Consider the following 19737-nt stretch of genomic DNA (forward strand, 5'->3'; position numbering starts at 1 on the left):
TCTCGCGTGATTTTAATTCTACGCATCGTCCCTTCCACCCCTTCCAACCTAGCCGGGCCTGCTAGCAAGCCAGAAGAGAGAGGGCGCGGGGGTGGGATTCAAAGCTCTCGCGGGACTTCGAAAGCGGACTTCTTGAGGTTGGGGGGGATGAGATGGGAGGCGTGGCCTGGCGGCTCCGCCAACTCTCGCGGAGCTAGAAGGAGCTGTTTCGGCGGGCGTAATTGCGTGCTGCGTGTGTGCGTACTGGAGGTCGTTGGAGTCACTGCCCGTTCTCCTTCCCGGCACCGGACCTGTACCCTCCGTCCAGCCCACCATGCTGTCCTCCTTCGCCCGTCCCGCTGGCGCCGCCCTTCGCCGCAGCCTGAGTACATCTGCGCAGGTAAAGCTCACCCGGGCCATTTGACAGGCCTGGAGACCGGGCCGCCCTGACCTCAGGAGGTGAGGGGAAGCTCGGGGTCATTGGCCGACGAGCTTCAGGGAGAGGTGCTGAGGGCGGGGCGGCCTCATCCCAGCAGGAAGCCCGCTCCTCTCCCCGGGGCCTTAAGTCCTAGTCGGTCGCCCAAAGGTCTGGAGGGAGGTGCAGGCCCCAAAATGGTGCGGCCTAGGAGCCCCCCGAAGGCTTCACGGAGGACAGTTAGGGCTCAGAGGCTGCAGCGAGCCTCTTGTCACCCAGATGAGTGATCCCAGGAAGGATTTGAACCCGGGCCTTTACTCTCTCCGTCTCGAAGCTTATAGACCTTCACCGGGGCAGACAAGTTACTGTAAGTAAGAAAACACAGCAGAGGAGGGCCAGAACTTAGATTCTGAGTTTGGCGGCTTGAAAGGTTCAAGGTGCGTCATCTTTGAGAGACCTGGATACTCCCCCACCCAGGTGTTACTCCTTTAGATTTTTGTTGAAGGCAAACGAACTTATTAGAGGAGCGGGAAGAGATCCCTGGAAAGATCAGCCTATTTTTAGCTCTGACCTTTCTTGGGCAAGTCATTTTCCTTCGCCAGACCTCAGTTTCCCCATCTCATTGACTTGCTTTTGAAAAGAGTTAACTTAGGTAAGTACTTCTTACCTATCCTGTAAAAGATAAAAGGGGGAGAAAAGATAGTTCTGCCCTCTTGGAATTAGTGATATAGATGGGAAAGCAAGGTGAACATATTTGAAATGATTAGCAATTAAAAACCAGCACATAGGGCAGCTAGATGACCCAGTGGATACAGAATCAGGCCTGGAGACCTGAAGGTCCTAGGTTTAAAAGTGGCCTCAGACACTAACTAGCTGTGTACCCCTGGGCAAGTCAGTTGATCCCAATTGCTTAGCCCTTACTGCTCTTCTTTCTGTCTTTGACCTGATACTGATTCTAAGACGGATGGTGTGGGTTTAAAAAAATAAAATAAAGAACCACACACAATATAATTTGCCCAGAACTCACTGTTATTTCTATATAGTTGAATACTCCAGATAATTTGAGTGTATTTCTTTCTACACCACAACTTCTAAATTTCAAATCACTTTGGTTGATAATCTTTACAAAGTTAAATATAAAATTTTCTACTTAATTCATTTCACGGTGTGGAAGATACTCCTTTATTGACAACTCAGTATTATTTATGAATGTGGTTTATGCTGTTCAGTAGTGCTCCGTTTTAGGGGCTGGGAAACACCATAGGGTGCCTTGTTCCTCACTCAGTAGTCAAGGATTATTGGACTGACTTCCTTTGTTCTGCATTATTTTTCTCGGGCCTTCTACACCTCCAGTAGTCCTTTTTCTTACATATGAAATGCCTAGCTGGAGCAAATCATCAGCCACTTTCCAATTTATTATTCTTAATCTTCTATGCCCTTAAAGACTATATGGTAAAATTTGTTAAAATTTTGTGTAAAATTATTGAAAATCAACCCTGAATGAGGGCTTGTTCTGCCAGTAACCTACATGAGCTTTAACAAATGGAGTTTTGTATTTTGACTATTCGGAGGCCTTTTTACCCTAGTTATTCCATGCTTCTACTAGTTGGGAAGTTATTAGATTGCCAAGTTCCAATTAAGCATATTTTACTGAATTCTAAAAGTGAAGGGAAGAGATGAGGCTCCCAGGGGTATTTCAGGTGACATATAAACTAAAGGTCAACAATTTTATTTTTGAAAAAGATCTTGTTCTGGTTACTTTCTTTACCACTAACTGACTCTGTGATTGATAACTGCCTCTTTGGAGAAGAGAAAATCACCAGAGAGCTTGCGATTGGGACCTGACCCATTTTGGGGCTTTCTCAAGTGTAATTGGTGGTTGAAGAATAAAAAACTTGAAATAAATGATTATCTTCTTAGTAAGCAAGTCACAGTTCTTGATTCTGCCCTTTTAGAATGTAAATGGGGAGCTCTCTTTGGACATGTTGTAACTGGCATTCAGGAGTGTGTGTCATGCTGCTCCTGTATCACTTTCCTTGTTAAGGTTTGCCAAGTTGAAATATATGAGACTGGCTGCAAAGTCTATTCTTCCTTCACTTGCCAAACTTAATATAGTGTATGTATGTGTGTGTGTGTATATATATATAAAACCATCAACCAGATCTATCTATAGAACCTAGAAGCAGTCATTGACTAAATGCAGATTTAAGGACTATAAAGCAGAAGGCATCAACATTTATGAAGTATAAAATTGACGCTCTGGCTTCTATGACACCCAGAACCAGGTCAGACATATAGACATTTAGTAAATATGATATGATTCCCTCTCTCTTCCTTCACCCTCCCTAGTCCATCTAGGATGGTAAAGAAGAGCTGCTGCCATTAAGGGGGTACCAGTCTCTCTCCCAACATCTTCCCCCTCCCCTTGACTTTCCCAGAAGCCTCTCTGATGATCTTAGGTGAAGAGTACTACTAGTTGGGGGTGTCCTAGCCTCTGGCACTCCTCTTTACCTTGGCTTCTTGAATCAGATTGAAATCTCTTAACTGTTCTTAAGCAGGGAGAGCTGGCCTCTAGGTCTCACTGTCTGCCCTGTCTTCTATGACCTTAAATCCTCCAAACTTATCATCTTACCTATTTAAGTAAGCCAAGGACCCAATTCTTGTGCTCTTAGAATTTCATAACCTTTCTGTCTTTCTGACAGCTAAACTTTTAAGTGCTATCTCCCCCAATTAGAGAGGGTTTTTCTCTCTGTATCCCTATCATTTAGAACAGTGTTTGGCATTATAATAAGTGTTTAATGCATGTTTTTTCAATCATTCATTCTTTGGATCCCTATTCAGCTTTACATTTTAGTTTTTAAAGTTTATTGTTGCTATGGGATTTGTCAGGTATTATCTGTGAAGTATGATTTCATTTACTTCATACTTTTAACTTAATTTGTTTCTCTAAATGGCACCATAGTGTGGCATTTAGTCAGGTCTTTTACATGCGATCATAGGGAAACATTTGGATGTGGTGGAAGGGGCCTGTGACTTAGAGACACAAATCCCAGGTTCAGGCTCAAGCTGTGGGACCTTGGACCAGTCACATTCTCTCTTGTGTTGGAGAGGAGCGATGTCATGTCATCTCTGAGAATCTGTTGCCCTTCCTTGCTTATTGCTAATAGAGAATAATGGTGTTGATAAGAGAACAGGCATGGCAACCTATTATGGCCTCCAAAGCTACTAGCTATGTAGCCCTGGGCAAATCTCATGTACTCTTTCTGGCCTCAGACAACTGTCCTTAGACCAGTGATGGTGAAGCTTTTAAAGAGACCAAGAGCCAAAACTGCAACCCTTACACACATGTGAACTGTCCCCTTATCCCAGACTGGGGAGAGTGGAAGTGCTCCCATTGGGCTGCTGGATAGAGAAGCGGATGATGTGAAAAATGTCCTCAGATGTGGTGTAGAGGGGGAAGAAAGCAGCCCCTCTGGCTTGTGCGCCATAGGTTTGCCAAGACAGAAAGGTTAGGCAAATGGGGTTGTAGCTTGTTCGGGATCACACATCTAGGAAGTGTCTGAGGCCAAATTAAACAAAGGACCTAACTTTAGGCCTGATTCTCTCTCCACTGTGCCACCTAGCTGCCCTCATCTCGTACATAGGCTTTTTGATTTTAGATCCAACTGTGATTCTGCACTTGTTGAAGGCAGTTTGCTAGAATTCCTAGCATTCTTTCCTCTCTAGGAATTCTTTACCTGTACAGTTTAATTCACAGATCTGGGCTCAAAAAAAATCCCTGCTGTTCACTACTATTATTCATACAGATCACTTGGAACTCTGTTTGTAATAAGCACGTATAAGAGGGGACAGGATCCACCCATAACCTTTGTTCTTGAAGATGTAGGTGAAAAAAAAAGAAAATATTTTCAGCTAATTAGGATTGAGTAGGAACCTTGTTTTTGAATCTTCTTTTGATCCTTCCTGGATAGGCCTTAGTTTTCTCATCTGGAAAATAGGAATAATAGTACTTAGGTCCTCTAAGAATGTATGTGAGTCATAGGGTTGGTTAAAATACCTGAACTTCCCGTTACTCTGAGATCCAAGAATGGAACTGGGTACAAATTATGGCTTTGGCCCTCCTCTGTTCAAAAATTGCTTCTAGGATAAAATGCATACTCCTCCCCAGCTCCTTCCTTAAATTCATCCTTTCTGATCTTATCCTACCTGCCTTTCCATAATAATCTCACATCACACTTCCCACAGTTATGTTTTAGCCACACTAAGCATTCACTTTCCTACCTCCATGCCTTTGTAGTCTCACTCCTCATTGATCTCTTAGAATCATTGATTTGGACCTGAGAGAGCTCCAGGAAGCCACAGATAAGGGAACTATCCAGAGAAGATAAGGGACTTGTCCAGACCGAAAGGGAGCAAGGAGCAGAGTTGGAATTTGAACCCAAGACCTTAAGTAAAAAAGCAGAGCCTGGGATTTGAACTCATGTTCTCCTGTTCCAGATCCCATCCTCTTTGCACTTTCCCATGTGGCTTCCCAAGAGGATGGCAATCCCTTGAGGGCAGGAATACCTGTCCCTGTACCCAGTACTTGAGTGGCAGCAGCTGCCTTGTACACACAGGCTCTCGTTGATTTGGAGTTCCACAGCCTCCATAATGGTTTAGCCATGCTGAGTTGGAGAAGGTGAGAACACTGCATGGCCTGCCTTGAGCTCACTCAGTTTTCTTTCTCTCCCTATTTTTGGCCTGATTATCAGTTACTCTGACCAGTTGTCTCTGGACTAGCAGCTGGGCACAGGGGAAAGACAGTTGGCTTTGGGAGTCAGGTTTGGCTTCTGACACCTACTAGTTGTCAAAACCTGGGGAAGTCACCCAACTTTGCAAGGTCTCAAGACAACGGAAGAAAAAGAGGTTGAGGTTGATGATCTGTATCAGGAGAAGGAGTTTTTGGATTGAGAGATGGATTCCCTCTAATAATGATCTTTTCGTATCAACTTTAGTTGTGTTTTGTTTTTTTTAAGCACCTTCCTCATCATTCCAGTGGACTAACAAGTAGGAGCTAAAGGGTCCTGAGTTAGCTGTTAGTTATATAGTTGTGGAGTTTTTATTTGATGGGATTTTTGAACCAAGTTGTCAAACCTTTTATTTAGTAGTACAGAAAGTATTCTCTTCCTTACCATAAGTGGGGAGAACTAATTTTTCCTTCCAATATCACATTAGATTGAGATCCTTTAGCTTCAGCCTCCTAGACTAGTGAAATGGTGAGGAAGTGGAACAGAGACTTATTGTAGCCTTAATGGAGGAAAGAATTTTTATATTCTGTTGACTAAGGAACCATTGACTTCTGCCATAGAATAGAATAATTGTCTCTGGGGAGCTAACCTTGATTTAAGTTTATGATTGCAATATGAATGAATGAAATGAATAGGCATTTGTTAAAGGCTCAGCGTGTGCTAAACACTGGGGATACAAATAGAAAGCAAAGCCTTGCTTCTCTCCAGGAGCCCAGCTTCTCTTAAAGGGGCAGACTACACTTAATATATATGTTAGTTACAGCTACAAATTAGATTGCTTCAATGCTGGAGTTTGGTAGCAAAGCAGATGGTACAATGTCATATCTATATCAATAAAACCATTTCTATTCTGGTGTTGAACTGCTTAGCAGCCCCAAGAACTTTCTTTTCTGGGTCTTATGTGGTAGTAATGGCTGCTATGGGGTTGTGGCCTACTGTACCTGCAGAAGATGTTGCTGGGCCCCATCTCCACAGGGGAATGCTTCCCTGGTCTATGGCCATGGGGGCCAGACTGTAAGCAGGATGGGGGGGGGGGCGTGGACAGAGGAGTGAAGTCCCACTGTTCCTAGGACTCTTAGGCTTGCCTAGCCATTAGTGGCAATTGGGCCGTGTTTGGTGATGGTGATGATGGTGGGCTTGATTGACAATAAGACTACTGCTACCAAAATAGTGTCAAGTTGAACAAGACCACTAAAGATGCTTTTTTAAAAACAACACCTCTATTTCTGTAGAGACTTTGCACGAAGAAAAGTTTTCTAATGTTTTACATTTTCTAAATGTTCATTTTTCTACTGAAGACTTCCATGTAGGATTTTTTTATGCCTTCCTGTGACTCCATTGTGACTGTTTCTCTTGTAAACATCTCTGTCTTTTTCATTTTTCTAGAATAATGCAAAAGTAGCTGTGCTAGGTGCTTCTGGAGGAATTGGACAGCCCCTCTCACTGCTCCTGAAGAATAGCCCTTTGGTGAGCCGTCTCACACTGTATGACATTGCTCATACCCCTGGAGTAGCAGCTGATTTGAGCCACATCGAGACCAGAGCAAATGTGAAAGGTACTGCTAGTGAGCCCATAAGATTTATGCTTAACTTCTATCTTGACTGAAGGAATGACCTTTTTATTTTGGAGCTGTGGACTACTTGAGTTTGGGTCTGTTTTTAGCATATTATTTTTGGTTTGAATCAGACACTTAAAGCTTTGTTGTTAACATAGATTTAGACTTTAAATGAGAGACCCTGGGACCAAAGCCCCACCTTCCTCTAGTCCCTACTGAGACCAGTAGTGCCCACTTCCCCTGTACCTGCTGAAACTCCAGAACAAAGTAAGTAGTTCCACTTCATAGGGTTCTGCTACTTCCCATGCTTTGACCTGATAAATCCATAATGGATTGATGTTCTGGATTTACATTGTCTGTACCATACTAAGTTCTATACAAGCCTGGGAACCAACCCCCACTGGGAACCCCCACCCACAAAGCCAACCCCCTTGGGGTCCTCCATGAACTAGACCTAAGTAACCCCAACTTGACCAATAGAGGCAATACTGATTACCTCATACCAGACAACCTCTCTATAAGAGATTGCTCCCTACCCCCTCCTTCTCCTCTTAGATGGAGACCCCTAACCATCCACTGGTTTCAGGCTCCCCATCCCCCTCCACTGCCACTTCTACTGCCATCAACCTTCCGTTTCCCTTTGCCCCCTCTTTCCTCTAATAAAGCTTCGCTTATACCACCACCTCATTCTCACCTCATTTGCCTCTGTTTGAACTCCTGTTGGTGGGAATGACATTAAGGTTAAATGCTTATACTATCTTGTGCTTTAATGGGCAGAAATGAAACACTGATGTCTAAAGAGCATTTTGTTGCTAGTTACATTTAGTTGAACTAGTATCCTAAAGCTTGTGATATGAAAAATTAGTTAGAATCTAAACAGCCCTTCTCATCCCTTTCTGGGACTATTAGATAACCTTTTAGTTGACCACTGACTACTGATTGGGTCCAATATAAGCATGCAGCTAGATGCTTCTTAGGAGATCATCGAGACATTCCATTTTAATGGAGAGCGTCTGGTTTGAAGTCAGAAGAATTAAATTAAATTAAATAGATTCTTTCAGTTCCTAGTTTTGTTCCTGGACAAGTCATGTTTAGTTTTCTCATCTGTATTAGCTATCAGAGTTATTGGTGAGGGATGTGTACACATTGCCCAAGGTTGGTCGGTGACTCCATCAGAGGATGGGCCCATGGGAGACCACGATGTTAATTCCCAGAGGCAGGTAGTACCCTGGAGCAGAGGTGAGCGGCACTGATGAACCTTTCTCCATTCCTTAGGCACAGACCAGCTGTTGGGAAGGAGAGGAGAAAGGGGAGTGAAGGGTGAACTGATGAGCACAGGAAAATTGGGAAGAGGGGAGAGTATACCATGACTGGTCATCTATACCACTGCTCTCAAGTGTATCAGGCTTGGGCATGCTAGAATAGAGTTGGTGCCAGGATTTTTAAAGACCATTGTGAAATGACATTAAGTGGGATCCATATGTAAAAATAGGAGAGGGATGGAATTTGCTCATTTCCTTTCCAGGTATGAGCTAGCATCCCTGGGTCAGAAAAGGATGAGATTATTTCAGTGAATTGTGTTTTTTCCTAGGTTATATGGGACCCGAGCAACTGCCAGATTGCTTGAAAGGCTGTGATGTTGTTGTCATTCCTGCAGGAGTCCCTAGAAAGCCAGGTACGTTTGGTTGAGCTGCTGCCTGAGTTCCCCAGCACAGCCTCCACACCTGCCCCAGGACTGACTTGGATTCATGATGTCAACAGTGGGAGAATAGAGGAGGAATTAAGTGCCAGTCTGTTTTCTTTGCTTGCTTCCAGGAATGACTCGTGATGACCTTTTCAACACTAATGCTACAATCGTTGCTACTTTGGCTACTGCTTGTGCCAAGCATTGCCCAGAAGCCGCAATCTGTATTATTGCAAACCCGGTGAGCATCCTTCTTCCTGGGCAGCAGAACATAAGGCAGGCCTGTCAGCAAGAGGAGTACCCAGAAGTCTCAGAGTACCACTGGGATGGATTCCTCTTGGGGGTTGGAGGGAGGGGGGGGGGGGAAGTTGTGTATGTGTGTGGAGTGTGTGTGTATTGTATTTCGCACAGCCAAACATAAACTGAGCAAACCTTGGAGTAAAGCAGAATCAGAATGTGATTCCAGCTAATAGTAGTTTATTAAAAGAAGAGAAGCTTGTGAGTTTTAATTTGGATGAAGTAAGACCAGGCTCTTACTAATCCATTGTACTTAAGCAGAGTTTTCTTGCTGTTTCATGTCTTCATGGACAGAGTTGGTTGGGCATGTGTTCTCTTGACTTCATTCTCTTCCCTTTGTGTCACTTCGTGCCAGGCTCCCACCTGTCTCTGAAGTCTTTATCATAGATACTGGTCTTTGTGGTGCAACAAGTCATTATGTTCATTTGCTACAATGTGTGCTGGCACTTTTAAGGTGTCCACAAAGGAGAGGAATTGGACTACTTCATCCAGTGCTCCAGACTGTTAGGCCCTTTTAGTTCTCTGACCATTTATAATAACTTTTATCTAGGTGTTTCTTCCTTTAATGTCACAGAGCCTTTTTTTCTCCTGTCCCATAGCTCTCAGTTTTTGTCCTTTGATCCCTGTAGATACTATTTAATCTTCCTCCCACATAATGTCCTCCTTAGTCATTACTCTTTAAACCATCCAGTGACTTCTCGGATGTTATCTTAGTATCAATTCTAGGGCAGAAGAGCTGGGAGGGCTGGGCAATTGGGTTAAAATGACTTGCCCAGGGTCACATAATTAGGAAATGTCTGAGGCCAGATTTGAACCCAGGACCTCCTATGTCCAGGCCTGGCTCTGTATCCACTATGGTTGCTACCTAGCTGCCTCCATATTTTCATGCCTTACCCTAGGATACTTGTTGAGCAGTAGGTATTCTACTCTTTCCAATATTTGGCCTGAACTTAGATATTAGTGACAAGATCTTGGGGATCCCAAGATTGGGACCGAGGTGTAGGGTAGCATGAAGGGAGGAAAGACTCTCACACTTATAACAATCTAACTTTAATCCACCATGTTACTCTGTCAATAGGTTTTAGGCTACTGCTTCCAAAGCTAAAAGTAGTCCCTCATTTATCTCTTACTGTGGGAACTAAACTTAATGCATAATTGGAATCAATAGTCAACACAAATAGTTTTGGCTAAAGCCTAGTCTCTGGAGCTAGGGAGGAGAATTCTCTCTGCTTTCCATATCTTTCTCAAGTTTACAGTGCTCTCTTTTCTGTACCTGTGTCCTTTTTGTGAACTTACAGGATAGAGGAGGGAGGGTTTGGGGAGGGATTTAATCCCTTGGTGTCTCCCACATATTAGTATCTCAGGATCTTAGTAAGAATAAGGATCTGAATGAAGGTGCCTAATGCAGGAAGAGTCTTCATCCGCTAGCAGGAGGTTGGCTCCCATGCCCTGGGATAGTGGAAGCCTGCTCCTTGCCATGCACTCTACCCAGCCACCTGGATAGTTCCTTCTCATGGGTCTGACCAGCAGTCACTAGGAGAACTTTGCCACTGTAGCTGCTAGATGGTGAAAGGCCTTGCCGTGCTTTGGGGTGGATGGTATTCATAGCCTCAGACTAACTCAGACCAAAGAGGTTGCAGTGAAGACCTAGATTTTAAAGTTGACAGCACCTACTTTTGCTTCCTTAAAAGGGTCTGAGCTATGCTTCTAAGTTTACCGGCCTTATCACCAGTGGTGCTCTCAAAATGTTTTCAGTTGGCAAAAGCACTATGGGGACTGGGCATGTTGAGACCAGGTTGTCTTTAACTCAGATTAATTTGATAGTTGCCAGTCAGTATCTGTGTGATGCCCTTCTCCATCATGGAGAAACTATATCTGGCCTATTCCCTTTCTTAGGTCAACTCTACCATCCCAATCACATCTGAAGTTTTTAAGAAACAAGGTGTGTACAACCCCAACAAAATCTTTGGTGTGACAACACTGGATATCGTCAGAGCAAATACTTTTGTGGCAGAACTGAAGGTAAGGTTTCCTTAGGTCAGATTGTCCTAGCTTATCTATTAACCAAATTTGGGGAATTTGAAAGTAGAAAAGTCAACTGTCCTTGGTTGGTTTTTTAAGTCACAATGGCTCTGGGGATCAAGGAGCTCATTTCCCAAATCTGTGTCCATATAACTTTATATTACAACCTAGTGTACTCAGAAGGTGTTTGCAATTTGCTGACTCTAGTGAGCTGCATGCCATCTTTGCTACTGGCATGGAGGGGGAGGGGTCATCTTGGATTGGGGAGCCCTGGAACCTGGGAAAATAACACTGAACTCAAAGCATTCTTCAGAGTGAATGAGGACAGGCTCCTGTCATATGACACCCACATTTCTTGGCTCCCCTGACAAAGTATCCATTTTCTAATTCACCATGTGGCAAATGACAGGTGTATCAGACAGCTTTTCTTAAACCATAATTGGCCTCGTAAAAACAGATGTTCTTAACCTTTTGTTTGTCATGGTCTTCATTGGCAATCTGGTGAAACCTAACCTCCTTTCTCAGAATCATATTCTTAAATGCATAAAATGAAATAAATTGGAGTACAGAGGAAATCAATTATACTGAAATATAGTTATCAAAATATTTTCTTAACAAGTACACAGATCCCAGGTTTAGAACACGAGCCTTAAAATCGGTTTCTTTTATTCACCTCTAGCCAACTTTTAGGTGTGGTTAGGCCTGAGCTTTGTTCTGACCCTTTATCTTCTGAAAGGAGTTTATTTTTGATAAAGCTCTGGATTTGGGGGCCTCTGTTATCAGGAGGAGGATGGAAAGCTTACAGAAAAGATCTCAAAGAGCCTTACAATTGAACATTTGGTTAAACATTAACTGAACTTTAAATTCTCACCAGAGCTTAGATCCAGCTCGGGTCAATGTCCCCGTCATCGGTGGCCATGCAGGGAAGACTATTATCCCTCTGATCTCTCAGGTATGTGCATGGATGCAGGGCAACAGGTATGTATGTACTTTCTGGTGAGGGTGTACTTCCTCTTTGGGAGCAGCTTCTAGTAAAATTGCCTGGGAAGGAGGAAATTCTTCAGACCCTGCTCTGAAATTGATTCCTAAAGGGATCATAGGTTCTTTGATCTAGAGCTTGAAGAGACCTCAGGGGCCACCTGGTCCAATTGATTCATTTAAAGATGAGCAAAAGGAGACCCAAAGATGGAAAGGACTTAGTCACTGTTACAGAGGGTTATGGATCTAGATGGGACCTCAGAACCTTTTTACACTCAAGAAAATGACCTTAGGGAGGGGAAATGAGCTGCCTAGACTGGCACCAGTGTCAGAGGTGAGATTTAAGTAGCATTCTTTCCACCCTGAGCTTTCAGGATGAAACCTGGACCATGGCTCATTAATAAGGCTTGCCAGTTACTCTACCTTGGTTTGTGTTAGAACTAGACGTAGACCATGTTCTGTGATTTCTGAAGAGGGAATGGCTTCCTAGGGAAGCACATATGAGAAAGAAAGAGTATGTGTTATTCAGTTGAGCTGTACTTAGTGCCTAGCTTTATCACAGTCCCAGGAAGCACTGAATAAATTAGTGATTTGAAGCCTTTTTTATCTTAACAAAGTGTTCTCATAAAGACACACTCTTAATTGTAGCACACATCCTGAGCCTTGAAAACCAGCCAGCATTAGCTCTCCTAGGTCCTGCCAAGTTAGAGGCTTTGAGTATGGGCCTGGTGGGGGCCTCTAGGGCTATCGTCTGAGGACCAGCTTAGTGAGGCTTAGAGGAGCTTTACACCAGAGGGGCCACAGTGTGGAAGTAACTCTCAGAAAGCTCCTAAGTCAGAGCAATTGGGATCTGTATTCAAAGGTGTGCCCAGTGCACACTGCTGAGGTCACAGGTCATGAAGTAGATTGTGTTGGGAAGGAGGCAGAGGTGGATTTAAAGATCAGATGGAGTCTGCCAACCTGAGTGACTCACAGAATACATGTTTGCTAACCTGATCTCCTTGGTTTCCAGTGCACACCTAAAGTAGAATTTCCTGAGGATCAGCTGAAAACACTGACAGGAAGGATCCAGGAGGCTGGAACAGAGGTTGTCAAAGCTAAAGCTGGGGCAGGTAGGTTCTCCCATGCAACCACATACCAGCATCTCTGTGGTCTCTACTTATCTGTATTGTGCAAAGGGAGCTTCCTGCAGGTCAGTGACAGTGATAGCTAGATGCTTTGAGAGAGCGGGGTGGGGAGGGGGCAGGGCAAAGTCTTTGGAGGTGTGTGATACTGTTCTTGAGTGTCCATGGGGAAAAGCACACTGCACTTTGACTCCAGAGTTGTTCAAATGTGCTGGGGCAGCTTCAGAAAAGAGCTATGTTTAGGTCTCCAGTTTCACCTGATTTTATTCTTTCAGGTTCTGCTACCCTATCAATGGCCTATGCTGGGGCCAGGTTTGTCTTCTCTGTTGTGGATGCAATGAACGGAAAGGAGGGAGTCGTGGAATGCTCTTTTGTCAGATCAGAAGAAACGGAGTGCTCCTATTTTTCCACACCCTTGTTGCTTGGGGTAGGTTTCTGAAGGCTCAGGAGGTAGATCTGCCCTCATGAGATAATGGGAGCAGTCACCAGTCACCAAATATGTCTATTTTTGATGTTAGGGATGATGGTCTATGACAAGACAAGATCCAGAGAGGCCCTGAACTTTTGATTGAATCAGAGGCAACAGACTTAGAGTCCATGGTTCCCCCATCTCCCTCTTCCCTCCATTTTTACCAGAAATTTTACCATTTTTACTCTGTAATTTTTACTCTGACTTCCTCAAAGAAGGTGCTCATTCGTCCTCTCCTTGATCGCTTCTGCTGAGAGGGTATTGGCTTCCCATTGGGGCAGTCCATTCTAGAAACATCAAGGATTTGGAAGGGGCCTCAAAGGTCATTTAGTCCAACTCATACCTGAAGGATGCATTTCAGTGCTTTGTTCAGTCTTCCAACCTCCTTAATCATGAGTGATCAGCTTTCATTTGAAGCTCTTTGGGGGAGAACAAGTGATCTGCTGAGACAGTCCATCTAGCTTTAGAACCTTTTAAGTTCTTGATTGCTCTGAAATCTGCCTCCCTGAGTTCTGCTTTCTAGAACTGCACAGAATCTGTTAACTCCCCCTTCCACTATTGGAGGACAGCTGTCACTTTTTTCTTTCCCTCAAATCTCTTCCTGACTTTTGGTTTTAGCCCTTTCCCCTGTTCTCCCTGTGGCATAGGTTCAGGATTCCTCAATAACCTGATCTTTCTCCCTTAGATGGGTGTGAATGAGACCCACCTGGTGCCAAGCCTGGGAGGGCTCTCACTCCTGCTCCCTGGTCACATACACTGTGGTTCATACAGAGCTTCAAGCAACTTAAAACCCTGAGTCTTTCACATGAACTCTAGTGTTGAAATTTAGTATGAACTCTGGTCTCGTCTGTGTAGTCCTGGGGAGTCTTGTGATGGAGTAGCCCATCCTGAAGCACTGCAGCATAAAACTCAGCGTGTAAACACTAGAAGTCTTTTGTCTCATGTAAAGGAGCTGGCTGCTGGCTGGCAGCTGCTGGTGTGAATAGGAGGGCAGAAATCTATGCTTTTTTTTTTCTAGCCATTTAATCTAATTTAGTGAAAAGAGTAAGACCTGAAATCATGGCCCCAACCTTTACCAGCTTAAGAGTATGGGGAAAGTCACTTGACCTTGCACTTCCTCAGTTTCCCTGTCTATACCATGGGATACTTTTACCAAGACCCAGAATTTTAATGAGGGTCACATGAGATTATGTATATCCTGTGCTATGTAAACAGTTATTAGCAGTGATTGGTTCAAGTAAATATTAACGCTCTTTTTATTCCTTAATCATCTACCCAGTGATAGTAAGGAGGGAAGGGAATGTGTTTTGGCTCTGATCTGTGGATGATTGAGAAGGGGTCACATCTGGTAGCTTTGGGAAAACCCTTTAGGGCAGGGAAGTCAAACCCAAGTAGAAATAGGGCCCCTAAAGCCCTCTGGAATGAGGGGGCTACATATTGACTTAAAAACCACATTTTAACATAATCTGTGTTCTCTTGTCCTATCTTATTAAACAGTTCCAGTTAGAATTTAATCTGACTCTAGGCTTTGGTGCCTTTGCTTTATTGCATACAGCATAGGCAACCATGATTGGAGGAGTGTTTTTTACTATATCTGACTCAATTGCTGAAATATCCAAAAAGACCTTTTGATTTTCTTCTCTTAACAGAAAAAGGGCATCGAGAAGAACTTGGGCATTGGCAGGGTCTCCCCTTTTGAAGAGAAGATGATTGCTGAAGCCATTCCTGAGCTGAAAGCTTCCATCAAGAAAGGAGAAGACTTTGTCAAGAATATGAAGTAAACAGATCATGTGAGAGAGGGATCCAGGTCCTTAATTTATTCAGGCATCATGTTACTTGAAAGAGATTTCCTATGCAGTACAGCCTCCTGCAGGAGCCTGGTGTTGGTATTAGTAAATGTTGTGGATGGTATGGTGGCACATCAATAAAAGAGTCATCTTTTTTTCCCCCTGTGGTACCTTCTCTGAGCCTCTTTTGCCGTGCATTCTGCTCTTAAAATGCCTAGATGGCCTCGGACTCTCCGTCCCCATTCCCAGGAGCAGCTCGGTATCCAGGCATAACATTCTCCTTAGTATTCTTTTCATTTGGGAGTGGAACGGGTGGTCTGAGGGCAGCCCTCCCCTAGCCTTTGTCTCCCTTGGAGGAGGAGCCCAGTGTGGGGGGGTCTTACTCTTTTAGTGTTGAGGACATCTGTCTGACTCACTGTTGCTGCACAACCAGCCCCCCTCATGGTCACCTGGGTACTTGGCAGCATCTCTTGATATGGCTTCTCTCAAAAATGCCAGCATTGGAAGCATGCATGTTTACACCGACTGCAGCTTTTCCATCCAACTGGGGCTAATTTCTTACCAATTCTTCTCAAATTGCGATCCTTGGCTGTATGGCATCACTGAGAACACGCCACATGGACTTCTGCAGTCCAGGAAGCTGAGTCTGTGAAATCACTGCACAGTTTCCCAAATAGGATCCAGCCCAGTGACCTTAAATCTGGACCCAGCCAGCGCCTACCCGAGAGAATCACACTAGTGAACTGACCCAGGCCAATGGTCGTCCTGTCATCAGGGACTTAAAATCCTCTTTGCTCTGACCACCCACACTAGGGAGCCAATCCTCAGTGTGGCCGTGCGTGTCCCAGGAGGTTTTTGTAGTGTTGGGAGCTCAGTAACATCTTCAGTTAGGAACATTTGGCTAACTTCCCAGTCTGAACGCCTTTAAGGTGGAGAAATTCATCTAAAATGACTACGCCCGGAGAGTACGTTGAACCCTCAGTTCAGTGTCATGCATGGACTGAGCGCCCTGAGTTGGGATGAAATCCTGGCTCCTTAAGAACTAGAAAGGCATTGTTCAAAAAGATGCCCCTTTTACCTCTAAGATCTTTTCTGAGCTCACCCTATATTGTACCTGTTAACAGAAGTGGGGAGAGAGCCAAGTCAGAATGGCCAGCATGGCTGGGGGGAATCGCTGTATGGCAGCAGGCTGCAGATTCAGAGAACAGATTCACTTGCCCCTTTCCTGCACGCCTTGAAGACCCCCGTCATTCCCCTTCAGCCAGTAATTATGGTGTGCCAGTTTGGGTGTCGGTTCTATGGGTGCATGCGGCATTTACCTTCCTGACCAGTGACGAAGAAGGGGAGTCCTTTAACCCAGCTTGTCTCCCAGTGTCACTACTGCCTATCAGAATGTGATTCCTCTCAGCTGGACATGTGGGAAACAAAAGGCAACAGGGTCCTTAGCTCCTTTGGGGAGCTGGAATGACGATTGTCAGAGGGTGGCAAAAAATGCTTTGTGTGGTGTTCCTCGTATGATAATAGGGCTCTGCGGGTGAGGGGAAAACTGCAGTAGTATTGCAATAGACTGTAACTGAGACTAGGGCCTCTGGATCAGGATAATGGGGGATCGGACTCTTGAGGTCCCTTTGCCAGCTTGAGATTCTGTGCCACACTGGGCTCGATTCTGATCTCAGCCTGAATTTCTTCTCTAGGCCTTTGTGTCCTCGTCTCTTCAAATGAAGGGGTAGGTCTAGATCAGGGACTCTTAGTTGGAAGTCAGTGGGCTTTTAAGAAATATGGTTTTTTTGAGAAATATTCCAGTATAAGTGATTTCCTTTGTAATTCTATTTTTAAAGAAGTAAAAATTAGATTTAATAAGCATTTTATTATATGCTAAGCACTGGCTCTCAGGAAGCTCATATTCTAGTGTTACATGATCTGAGAAGTCCAAAGACTGCCAAAGGGATGGGTCCATGACCAAAAAAAAAAAAAGCTAAAGACTTCTATAGCTAGATGGTACGGTGGGCAAAGCACTAGGCTTGGAGTTGGAAAGATCCATCTTCATGAGTTCAAATCCAGCCTCAGATACCTATTAGGTGTGTTACCCTGGGCAAGTCTTCACCCTGCTTGCCTCAGTTCCTTATTTGTAAAAAGCTGGAGAAGGAAATGACAAATCACTCTAGATTTCTATAAAGAAAACCCCAAATACGAGGAACAACAACACTAAATAATCTGAGGTCCTTTCCAAATCTCCATCTTATGGTTCTTGTGTTAACGAATAATGAAAATGTAATTTATGGGGGCAACTAGATGGTTCAGTAGATACAGAGCCAGCCTGGAGATGAGAGGACCAAAGTTCAAATCTGGCTTTAAGACACTTCTTGGCTGTGTGACCCTGGGCAAATCACTTAACCTCCAGTTGCCTAGCCCTTCACACTCTTGCCTTGGAACCAATACATAGTTTTGATTGCAAGATGTGAGATAAGGTTTAAAATAAAAAAGAAAAAAAATATTTATTAATTGCTTATATTTTAAGCATCAGAAGTACAAATTCAGAAACTAAGAATTGTTGGTCCTAAAAATCTTATGTTCTAATTGGGAAGTAGTAGTGGCCAGGGAGGAGTAAGTTGGTGTGGACAGGTGGTGAATGAGACCATTTGGGAACAGATTGATACACCCTGTCCAGGAACAATGGCAGAGTTGATAATGTGGTTCTCGAACCAGAGACCCTCTGGGGAGATGATGTGGGCACATACCTTCTGAGGCCATGAAAGAGATTAGATCTCTGGTACTCACTTTCTCCATGAGTACATTCCTTGGTACATAGACAGCAGCAGGGCTGTCTCTTAGAAACAGTGCTAGGATGAAGCTTCCTTATGTTATCCTTGACTGTTGCCTCCTCCTCGACTGCTGCCCCAAATTCATTTATGTTCCTTTGTAGCTGGTGCTGCCTAAGGGTTTCACTGACGGTAGCTGTGCTCTGACAGCCCTGGATTGGTTTCTTTAGCTGCAGGTAGTGAAAAGAGAGAAACCTCAATAAGAAAGTGTTGGGTTCCTCGGAAGCATTTGTCAGCTGGCCTCCTATTCCATCTCAATCTAATTATCTTGTGACCAAGGCCCCCCAGCATAGAAAGGGAACATGATAGCCCATTGGCAAGGAGAGGCAGAGGGATTAAGCACCATCACTCCTAAGCCTCACATCATAACAGAAGCTTTCCACTGCTGCCTCCGGAAAGAAAGGGGAAAAAAAAGGAATTTAATATTCTGATTTGGCACTCAGAGAAGAAGGGATTTTCTTACACTAATGGGACTTAGGATAAAAATTCCTTTGATGACTGAAGCCTTAGGTATGAAGGGAGGCCTGAGATTCTTTTCATGTGGGTCTTCTTCATCTTCAAAGCTTCAGTCAATCACGCATTCATTAAGCACCCTACTATGTGCCAGGCACTGTGCTTGGTGTTGGGGATTCAGAGACAAAGAATGAAATTAATTTTTGCCCTTGAGGAGCTTATATTCTATGAGGGAGATGATATGGACACATATGTATATATAGAATAAATATAAGGTATGTCTGTGGGGGGAGAGCACGAACAGCCAGGGGGATCAAGAAGGATCAGCTTGATTTCCCACTGTTCCCATAACATTCCAGCCAAATTCCCTTCCTACCCCAAAAGGAAGGGAATGCTTAAGCAGAGTTTTGAAGTAAACAAAAGGTAAGAAATGGAGTATATTTTAGGCATGGGGCGCATATAACCAGGAAATGGAGAGTTGTATAGATGAACAGCAAGAAAGCCAGTTGGGCTGGACTTCAGTGTCTATGGAAGGGATTGATGTATAATAAGGGCCTGTGATTTAAACTCCTCATCAATGTTGTCACAACTCTTCTACCCTTCAGTACTGTCCACATTGAGGACTTGTCATGGAAAAACAAAAGCAAAAACATCTCACCCAATAGCTAACTTGGGGATGTCCTCAGACAACAGGGAGTTGCCATCATCACTGCCCTAGAATCCTTATGAGGGTGCCAATGTAGCAAATGGCAGAACTGGATGTTAATAAGGGGGTGGACAGATAGCCACTGTAAGAAATTAAATTTAGGGTTTGACTAAACATGAGAATTCTAAAGTGTGGTCGCCAATTTAAAATATAACTCAAGTCAAAATGACTTAATAGCTTTTATTTACAAAGAGATGGAAAGAGTGAAAGTAGAGAAATGCAAGAGGAGGGTAGAGAAAATGTCTAGCCTATCACACTAAATGTCGTTCCCCCAGCAGGGCTTGGAAACCTCAGCCAGGGGACCTGGTGGTATCTTATGTAAGGGTTCCACCAACATAGCTTCATCCAGGAAAAGAAGGCCTCTCCAGAAGTATGTCTCCAGAAGTCAGGAAAGAAAAGTCAGCTACTCACTCACCCAAGACGAAGTCCAAAGGAGAAGATCCAGGAGCAGCCCTCTAAGAAGCAGTCCAAGAGCCAAAGTCAAGGTCCAAGCCAAAGGTCCAGTCCCAAGCCACCTCCAAAAGCCAGGTCACCAGCCGGAAGTTCCCTCGACAGGAAGTTCAGGACTTTTTATAGTCCTTTTCCCACGTCCCTTCCTGTCCCTTTCTCCACTTTATGGGAACCAATTTCAATTTGCTTAGCATTGCCCAGGGGGTAGTCTG

General features: G+C 44.1%; 1 protein-coding gene across 2 annotated transcripts; it reads left to right on the forward strand.

Annotated features, from left to right (window-relative positions):
• Positions 1–200: 200 nt before the first annotated feature.
• On the forward strand, positions 201–15256 carry MDH2 (malate dehydrogenase 2). 2 transcript variants are annotated; one of them, XM_044676435.1, is made up of 9 exons: positions 201–379; positions 6568–6736; positions 8328–8411; positions 8552–8661; positions 10614–10739; positions 11614–11691; positions 12730–12829; positions 13117–13268; positions 14960–15256. In XM_044676435.1, the coding sequence occupies exons 1-9, from the start codon at positions 314–316 to the stop codon at positions 15089–15091; spliced, it is 1017 nt and encodes a 338-aa protein (XP_044532370.1). In that variant the 5' UTR covers positions 201–313; the 3' UTR covers positions 15092–15256. The 2 variants fall into 2 exon arrangements, with proteins under 2 accessions (XP_044532370.1, XP_044532371.1); XM_044676436.1 differs by lacking the exon at positions 10614–10739.
• The last annotated feature ends 4481 nt before the right edge of the window (positions 15257–19737 follow it).

This window comes from Gracilinanus agilis, chromosome 4 (assembly GCF_016433145.1).
Source record: "Gracilinanus agilis isolate LMUSP501 chromosome 4, AgileGrace, whole genome shotgun sequence".
Taxonomy (NCBI): domain Eukaryota; kingdom Metazoa; phylum Chordata; class Mammalia; order Didelphimorphia; family Didelphidae; genus Gracilinanus; species Gracilinanus agilis.

What these genes read in the sequence shown, in the direction of transcription:
- MDH2 (XM_044676435.1), top strand. Translation starts at nt 314, where the DNA reads ATGCTGTCCTCCTTCGCCCGTCCCGCTGGCGCCGCCCTTCGCCGCAGC. An exon ending in CTTTTGTGGCAGAACTGAAG is followed by an intron (nt 10,740 to 11,613) that starts GTAAGGTTTCCT and finishes AATTCTCACCAG; the next exon opens with AGCTTAGATCCAGCTCGGGT. An exon ending in TTATCCCTCTGATCTCTCAG is followed by an intron (nt 11,692 to 12,729) that starts GTATGTGCATGG and finishes CTTGGTTTCCAG; the next exon opens with TGCACACCTAAAGTAGAATT.